The sequence below is a fragment of the Alligator sinensis genome, unplaced genomic scaffold, assembly GCF_000455745.1.
Source record: "Alligator sinensis unplaced genomic scaffold, ASM45574v1 scaffold314_1, whole genome shotgun sequence".
Classification (NCBI taxonomy): Eukaryota; Metazoa; Chordata; order Crocodylia; family Alligatoridae; genus Alligator; species Alligator sinensis.
This window is the reverse complement of record NW_005842703.1, coordinates 25,693-34,920: the sequence shown is the minus strand read 5'-3', so window position 1 is coordinate 34,920 and position 9,228 is coordinate 25,693. Positions and strand designations below refer to the sequence as shown.

The 9,228-nt window shown below is 43.5% G+C and overlaps 1 protein-coding gene across 1 annotated transcript in view; it reads right to left on the bottom strand.

The window, feature by feature from the left end:
- The window catches only part of VPS39 (VPS39, HOPS complex subunit), a gene marked incomplete at its 5' end in the record, with an annotated part of 43,979 nt that overhangs the window by 16,971 nt on the left and 17,780 nt on the right, over positions 1-9,228 (bottom strand). The window contains 4 exons of the mRNA XM_025216039.1: positions 6,648-6,734; positions 7,135-7,276; positions 7,829-7,972; positions 8,564-8,706. Of these exons, the coding sequence (XP_025071824.1) occupies positions 6,648-6,734; positions 7,135-7,276; positions 7,829-7,972; positions 8,564-8,706 (516 nt within the window). The remainder of the gene's footprint in view (positions 1-6,647; positions 6,735-7,134; positions 7,277-7,828; positions 7,973-8,563; positions 8,707-9,228) is intronic.

The following is a 9,228-nucleotide window of genomic DNA, read 5'->3' as shown; positions in this document are numbered from 1 at the left end:
TTGGTGAGAGGGCAGCAGGACAGGCCCTATGAGGAGAGACTGAGGGACCTGAACCTGTTCAGCTTCAGCAAGAGGAGGCTGAGGGGGGACCTGGTGGCTCCCTACAAATTCATCAGGGGAGATCAACAGCAAATAGGCACAGCCCTTTTCTCCCCAGCCCCACTTGGGGTGACAAGGAACAATGGTAATAAGCTGACGGAGAATAGGTTTAGGTTAGAGATCAGAAGGCAATATTTTACAGTTAGGGTGGCCAAAATCTGGAACCAACTTCCCAGGAAAGTGGTTCTTGCCCCTACCTTGGGCAAATTCAAGAGGGGGTTGGACGATCACCTGTCTGGGGTCTTGTGAATCCAGCATTCATTCCTGCCTGTGGCAGAGGGTCAAGCTAGATGATCTGTTCAGGTCCCTCCTGACCCTAGCTACTATGAAACTATTAAACCCGTCCACCACTACTCTCTGGGTGCACCCCATCAGCCAATTTTTTACCCATCCAACTGTGCAGGCATCAATGCCAGAGTCACTTAATTTATTGATGAGGATGGGGTGAGAGACAGTGTCAAAGGCCTTCTTAAAGTCTAGAAAGACTACGTCCATGGTGACAGCAACATCCAAGGATTTAGTTACTTGGTCATAAAAGGCAATCAGGTTGGTCAGGCAGGACCTGCCTTTGATGAACCCATGCTGATTGCCCCTGAGCATGATCTCCCCTGCAGGCCCCCCACAGATGTGCTTCTTGATGATCCTCTCCAAGATTTTCCCGAGCACCGAGATGAGGCTCACAGGCCTTACAGACCTCGCTAATCTCATCATGAGAAGCAAACTTCCTACAGTCCAAAACACACCAAATGGATCCAGACCATGCCATGACAAGAAATGCAAAACTTGCCAACGTATCTCCAGTATCCCCACAATTACTACACCCCACAACAGAACCATCACCATTCCTGGAACTTACAACTGCACCTTCAGAAACGTTATACAACTCATCCAGTGCACCAAATGCCCTGATGGAAAATACATAGGAGAGACCAAACAATAACTGCGCACCAGAATTAATGCACGCTGGATATCTATTAAAGACCAGAACACTCAATTACCTGTGGGAGCACATTTCTCACACGAAAACCACTCTCTCTCCAATCTCCCAGTCCTGACCTTCAAAGGGAATTTACAGAACACTTTTTGTAGACAAGCCTACAAACTTCACTTCGTAAATCTATTGGATATAAAAAAAAAAAAACCTCATGGACTCAATATAGACACTGGATTTATGATACACTGTAACCTGCCCAACATCTGACTCCCCAGGGACCTCTCCACTTTTACCTGGCTGCTACATCCCCCTTCCCCGACAGCCCCAGCTTGTGTCTCACTCCCAGAGACCTCAATTTGCATTTTTCACTGACTAGCTTTCTTGCCTGCATCGCATGCCAGCCTCTGGCTTCTTTACTATTCATTCCATTCAGAAAGAGCACACACACAAACTGCAGATGCTTCCTCAGCCTGACAAAGGGTTTTTGCTAAGATATACTTCTCCAACTATTCAGTTGGTCTACTAAAAGATATCAGACTGACCCAAAGAACCTTGCCCATCTTGTGTGTGTTAAGGCAGAACAGGATGAACGCAGCAAGGATGGTAGCCTGTAACAGGGGGCCTTCCCAATGCTGGTTAGATCTCAGCCTGCCCACCGGATTCTGGGCCAACTGCCTGTCCCTCTTTCACCTCCCACGACTTGATGGAAAACTGATTCAGATGTTACCCAGTCAGGAGGCTACCCATTTATGCCCCTGATGTCTAAGGGTGACATCCATTCTGCAGCTCCGTACCTCCCCCAAAATGCTACCCATGCTTTGCAGATGGCATCCCAAGCAATTAAACTCACCTCTCAAAGATCTGACAGGTCTGGGCTTTCCCTAGCCAGGACTGTGCGTGTGTGCGGTGGCTGGAGATTTTCAGGTGACCCCTGCCTGCCTTTCACCAGGGAGGTTCATGGTCCTAGCATTTCCAGGGGCACATGCGCATGTGTGCACATGTGCATAAAATGTCTTCTATCTGCTTACTATATCTTGTACCTGTAATACACTGGAAAGGTGTATCCAATCCTTTCCAAGAAGAGAGACTAGCAAAAGACTGACTAGGAAGCCAGCCACTGCAGCCAGTACCTCTCACACATTGTTGCTTCCAGACAGACAGCTCACAAGAAGGAGAGAAAGGCTTCACACAGAGCCTTATATGCTGTTTCTACATCCCTGCCCCACAGCACTGTGATTAGAAGGGAATTCAGGGGAAGATCAATCACTGGCCAGCTACAGATGTCAATATCAGAGCAGTCTTTCCCTCTCTCCGCCCCTTCTCAGTTTGTTTCCCTGCAGCAAGACCGCCTTCTGAAATCGCCAAATCTTTTCCGAATCGATTCGGATGCTTCAAATCAATTTAGAGCTTTTAATGGGCAATTCAATTTGGATTCAATGATTCGGCCACCAAATCAGGCTGAATCTCTTCTCCGAATCAAATCGGCAACCAAAACGTTGCACAGCCCTAGTAAGCACCGTAATTTTTTTTTTTTTTTTGTACATGCCACTCCATTCACAAAAGTTATTGGAGGGTTGCCTTGAGTCCAAAAAGGTTGAGAACCACTGCCCCAAGACCTAGAAGTCCTAGTGAAGAACCAGATCCACTGTATTAGGTTCTGTAAAACACAACACACAGACCCTCCCTGAACTCAGTCTGCTTAGTTTGATTGTTTTCTTTACACAGAAGTGTGGAACCCAAACCCATGATATTTATTTGATGCTTTAAAAAGGGCCAGTCTAATATACTGAAAGTTATGGACCATATCAGCTGGGAGAAAGAATGAAAGAAACAAACAAAAAAGAGCAAACAAACAAAAACTGAAATGCCAGGACTAACTGAGTACAGTTCAAGGAAATTTTCCAAGATTCCCCCAAACCTTAACTGTTTAAAAACAGCACTGCTAGCTGGAAAGTGAACGTAGTTTTAAAAAATAGTACCCAAAATGGGTAAAGGGAAGACACATAAATAGTTAGCAGCTATGAACTATGAAAAGTAGGTAAGGGAAGTACAAAGATAAGAAGATCAGTGGACAAAACAGTAAAAGTCCTTCAGAGTAAGGAACTAAAGGAATCTAACAATGGAATTGATCTATTAAGAGAGAGTAATGGTCGATTCAGCAATACACTAAGGGCAGAAGCAGTAAACGTTTCTGTTCAGTATCTGGGGAAAATCCAAATTATATATTGCCATCATACGGAATCAAAGAAATGCTTTCTATTCCAACAGTAACTCAAGAAAGCCAAGTTAAAACATTTGAATCAGCCAATTCAAATAATTTGTATCTGAAAGTTTTAAAGAAGCTGGGTGAAGAACAGTATGGATCATTGATTTTCAGTAAGTCCTGAAGCACTGGAAAAAAAGTTCCAAAGGCTTGGAAGAAAATTAAATATTATAATACTTCAAATGGCTAAAACGGATTACCTGGATAGTTAAGCCTGTCAGTGCTCCCAGGCAAAGGTACAGGAGGATTTATAAAGGACTTGATCAATCAAATCACAGCAGGCGAGTGCCAAATCAAGATAGATTTATAAAAGAGAGTTTTTGTCAGGCTAATGGTGAGATAAAGAGTTGTATTGACTCTATGTTAGAAAACAAGTAAACCTAAACTTCTGCAAGGTGGCTGACATGATAGTATGTGACATCTTAATTAATACACTGGACAAAAAATAAGATTAAAAAAAAAAAAATCAATATGGCATTGTAACAGGGGACCCTAAATCTGTTACTCAGCCAAGGGGAGAGAGAGAGAGCAACAGAGATCGAAACATGGGAACAAACGGTCTGGACTGGAAAGACCTGTGTCACAGAGCTCCTAGCCCCTGTGCAGGCTGAGGAAACAGGCAATTCGATGGGAGAATGAGCTCAAAGCCAGAGAGGCTTTTCAGGGGGCAAGGGAAGCCACACGGCAGCTTTTGTATGACAGGCAACAGTTTTCCAGAGGCCCTACGCTGAGAGCTCAGGAGGCATCAGGTGTCACATGCCAAAGAGGCTCACTCTCGCCCGCCATTTCTGTTTTCCTGGAGTAAGACGACTTTTGTTAAAGCAGTAGTTCATTTCCTTTTGATGTTGTGTTTACCCAGTGAGGAAAGGGTTTTTTTTTTTTGTTAAAGCCACAGCTTACTTCCATGTTGAAGTTAATCAGCAGACTGGAAGCAGCAGTAAGGGGTGACTGCAGAGGCGAGGCACCTGCTAGGGCAGGATGTGGGGCTGTGAGGGCCAAGGGTCAGAGCTCAAGGGGGCAAACAACAGGGCCAAGACCCACAGTCTGAGAGGGGCTGGAGCTCTGGGCCAGTGCTATGGCCCTAAGCTAAAGGAGCCCAGCTAGAGAAAGGGGACAGAAGCCAGGATGGCCAAACTGTATATTGAGACAAAGTGCCTCCTAAGACAGGTAACTGATGAAACTAACACCTGCAAGGCATGCACATGACTCAGCAAGTGGGCGGACAAGAATCTGATGGTGTTCAATGCTGATAAATGCAAGATTCTCCACCTTGGGAAGAAAAACCCGCAGCATCCTTATAGGCTCGGCAGTGCTATGTTGGCTAGCACTAAGGAAGAAAGAGACTTGGGGGTCATCATTGACCACAAGATGAACATGAGCCTGCAGTGCGATGCTGTGGCTAGTAAAGCGACCAAAACACTGGCTTGCATCCATAGATGCTTCTCAAGCAAATCCCAGGACGTCATCCTCCCCCTGTACTCGGCCTTAGTGAGGCCGCAGCTGGAGTACTGTGTCCAGTTTTGGGCTCCACAATTCAAAAAGGATGTGGAGAAGCTTGAGAGAGTCCAGAGAAGAGCCATGCGCATGATCAGAGGTCAGGGAAGCAGACCCTACGATGACAGGCTGAGAGCCCTGGGGCTCTTTAGCCTGGAAAAGCGCAGGCTCAGGGGTGAGCTGATGGCCACCTATAAGTTTATCAGGGGTGACCACCAGTATCTGGGGGAACGTTTGTTCACCAGAGCGCCCCAAGGGATGACAAGGTCGAATGGTCACAAACTACTACAAGACCGTTTCAGGCTGGACATAAGGAAGAATTTCTTTACTGTCCGAGCCCCCAAGGTCTGGAACAGCCTGCCACCGGAGGTGGTTCAAGCACCTACATTGAACACCTTCAAGAGCAAACTGGATGCTTATCTTGCTGGGATCCTATGACCCCAGCTGACTTTGGGCAGAGGGCTGGACTTGATGATCTTCCAAGGTCCCTTCCAGCCCTAATGTCTATGAAATGACTATGAGGGCTGCTGGTGGTCACAATTATTGCTTGTAAGGCTCAGTTGAGGTTGTCTCAAAGGAGTCTCATCCCATAGGATTTGGCAGTAGAGTAGCCCAGAGTATCACACCCTGAGAAAAGATACCTAGACTACCCAGTCTCTGTCGACAGCCTCCCTTATTAAAAACCCTAAAGATCAAGTCATGGCAGATGAGAAGTAGGAGGCAGAAAGAGAAGACCGAGGAGCACAAGCAGGCTGGTTTGAACAATAGAGCAAACACTGAACAGATTGCCTTGAGCCTGCTACAGGAATGCTTTAGGAAGTCGAAAAGTGTTGTCTCAGAACCAAGCAGACATGGTACCAGTAGGCTCTGTCGGTCTGTCACTATTTACCAAGTGACCTAGAAGAAAGATTAGAAGAGTGGTAAGTAAGGAAGACAGGCTGCTGATGACAAAAGCACATCTGGATTCACTGGGTAAACTGGACACAGGTAAACAATATATGCACTGATGCAGCTAAAGATTACCTCTGGGAATAGAAAGGTATCCTCTATCCTGGGAAAGTATTACACTGAACAAAACAACAAAACAAAACAAAAAAAGAATTATGTCATGGGCATAATTAGCTGAGCACAAGTTTTCAGAATGATGCTGTGGCCAAAAGGACTGTAATCCTTGGACAGAAAAATACTGAGTAAGGGGAGAGTGGTTAACACTGCTGCTGCAGTTGGCTCTGCTGTGACTGTTACAGGAATACTGTGCCCAGTTCTGGTGCTAAGGTTTCAAGAAAGATGTTGAAAAACTGGACAGGATTCAGGGCTTAGGTAAGAACCACAATGATCAAAATGGTAAACCATTTTTTAAGAAAGATCCAGGAGCCCAACTTACTTAACTTACTGGAAAAATTATTAAGGGATAAGGCGATCAAGGGATATACATCTCCAATATGCACATATAGGAAATACTTTACAAATGGTTCTTCAGTCTAGCAGATATACATACAGCAAGAACAAATGGGTATGAGCTCACAATATACAAAACGAGCAATAAAGCACAAATTTTAACAATGTGGACAAACAAACTCTGAACAACTAAGCCAAGTCTGTGGTGAATTCTGCATCATTAGCAATTTCTAAAATTAAAACAGGATGTTTTTGAAAGAGAGACACTAGTTTAAATTGTTTTTTTATTCACAGAAGTCCTGCGGCCTATGCAATGCAGGTCAAACAAGATGACAATGATCCCATCTAGCATTACAAGCTACAAAAATGTAGAACAGCAATACACAAAACTGAAGGAAAGAAGATAAGAAGTGTCCCTTTAAACGGGAAATTCTCAGCATCCTCATGGTCTGCACTTACCCAAATGCTGTAGATATTGCACTGTCCTCTCATGACCCTTCAAAGGCGAGTTGGCTTTCTTTGACTGATCCACTAATACCTGCAAAGCTTTTAGCAAAACAGAGATGTCAGTTCCACACGAATTATCTTTGTTTCAGAAAGTTTCCTCAAACTGTTTCCAAAAGACTTGGGGGGGGGGGAGGATATTTTTGCCCTCCCCACAATGCCAGCAGAACACAAAATGTATGTTGGGAAGGAACATGCCTGTGCATACCTGCTCACAGGCTTTGTTGCACAAAAAAAAGTCCAGGCAATGGCATATGCCAGGCCCAACATGAATGAACACATGCCAAGCTGACTTAACAAAAAACAAACAATCAGTCGAGACTGACACTATGCAACCATTCACAAATGCTGGCTATAAGTTTAAAAATGGATGAATGGGTTCCTGCCAGAAAGGAATTAAGATGCAAACATATGCTTCTATTCACTCCTCAATTCCACTTACCTTTTTCATGCAACCCCTTCTTCTCATATAGTATTATCAGTTCACTGTATTTATGTGCCTTTTTCAACACATGTTCACTCTCTTCAATGTGGCAGTGATTGTTCTCCAAGCGTAGCAATGGTGCCACAAGGGCTACATTTGTCTACAAGGAAGAAGGGGAATTGGGTGCTTGATTCACATACTGGGTACACCCCAAGCTTATGGTTAGCAACAAGAGTCAATAGCATAGGAAACAAATATTTGATAGTAAGTCTTCTACTGTGTCCCTGTTGCATGCAATTCCACTTTGATGTCCAGGGGGAACAGAGGGTGGCCAGTGGCCGATACATCAGTAATACTTCCCTCCCTAGGTTGGAGGCCACTTTAAAGGAGCCTAGGGGGAAACCCAAGCAAACACCCTCAGGAGTAAAGATCTCCAATATTCATCTGGTTAGCTGCAGAAGATTTAATTAAATGAAAAATACACTTATTTCTCTCTGCAATCTGAAAGGGCCTTTTCCCACTGAAACTGTGTGTTCTTAATGAAGAAAAAGCCAAAACCAAATTAAGATTTACAGAGAGCTTTTAACTCATGAAGTGATCAAGGGTAAAATCTGAAATGAATTTATTCTTTATCCTAATTCCTCCATCCCAAATCCCCAGTGGATGCTGCATTTTACACACAGACACAGTCCAGGTCAGGCATGGAACTCACATGCAGGTAACACTTCAGCAGCGTGGTGTCAATTATCTGCAGCAGCTTCTTTTTGGATTTGATTGTGGGTGTTCCCTCCATGAGGGGTGAGGTGCTAGATTGGTGGTCCGAGTCATTCAGCTTCTTTACCAGCTGACTTCTTTTCTGCAAAACACAAGATAGGATTAAAAAGAAAGAAAATCCATGTACTTACCTGTCAATATCACTTGAAAGGAAAAGGCAGCCTACCTAAACCACCCTTATGATTTTCATCACACATGCCCACCACTTCTCTTATTGTGCATCTCAGTATAGATTCAATATGTCAATTACATGACTCAATTACATGACTCGAACAACTGGAAATATAGTTAAAATAGCATTCTTACACCCACTGCCAGACCTTCTCCCAAGCCAAAGCTTAAGAACAAGTATTCTTTGTAGTATGTTCTTGTCAAAAGAAGGGAAACTGCAGTACAGAATTGATAATTACTTACTGCCATTAGAGAGGTAATCTCCAAAACATCAGTTTTACATTTTCAGGCAAGCACATTGTTAATCTATGTTAACTTTTACACTATAAAAGAAGTCAGGTAAGACTTCAAAACTGCCAATGGCCTTTGGTGGTATCCTCCACTAGATGTGACAAGTTAGCTAAAAGAATTCAACATACATAATTAAGAAAAATAACTATTTTTCTAAGTCCAGAAAACCTGAAAACCCACTTTCTAAAGGTTGATGGGTAATGGCACTTACTTGTGTTAGGTAGTCTATGAGTGCTAAGTGTGCCTTCTCAAGCTCAGCCCCAGAGAGCACTGGCAAAGGGTTGGGATACTGCAACTGCTTTCTATAATCAGTAGGCAGCAGATCAGGATACAAACCCATTACATGTGTAGGATCTAAGCAAAAACACAACCACACACAATCAGTATTTGTAATTCTCACAAAATCTTGCTTTTCAAAATCCTGTATTTTTACAGAATTAGTGATTAGTTGTTCAGCTACAAACCCACACTACATAACACTTGTCAGACTGGCAACCAGCTATCCCCATATTACACAACAATGATGGATAAGACAAATGAGTATCAGTTTCATGGAATTTATTAACTCCCATTAGTTTACAAGAATTAGGACTCTTAGAGCTCTTAATCTTTTTCTCTAGACACTAGAGATAAAATTTTCAAAAGCTGCTTGCTTTTTTCAAAACAGAATCTGGCACTCATATCTCCTCAGAAGTCAATGGGTTGTAACCCTCTTGAGTCTCCCAGTAAACACTAGTGCAGGGATGCAGTCTAAAGTAACCATTCATTCATCCTTTTCTATACTCATAACTCAAAGAATTCCCCATGATTGTTGTTTGCTCTCACTCCAAGACCTTCACGTCTGTCAAACAGGAAATTGAGCACAAGGTCATTGCT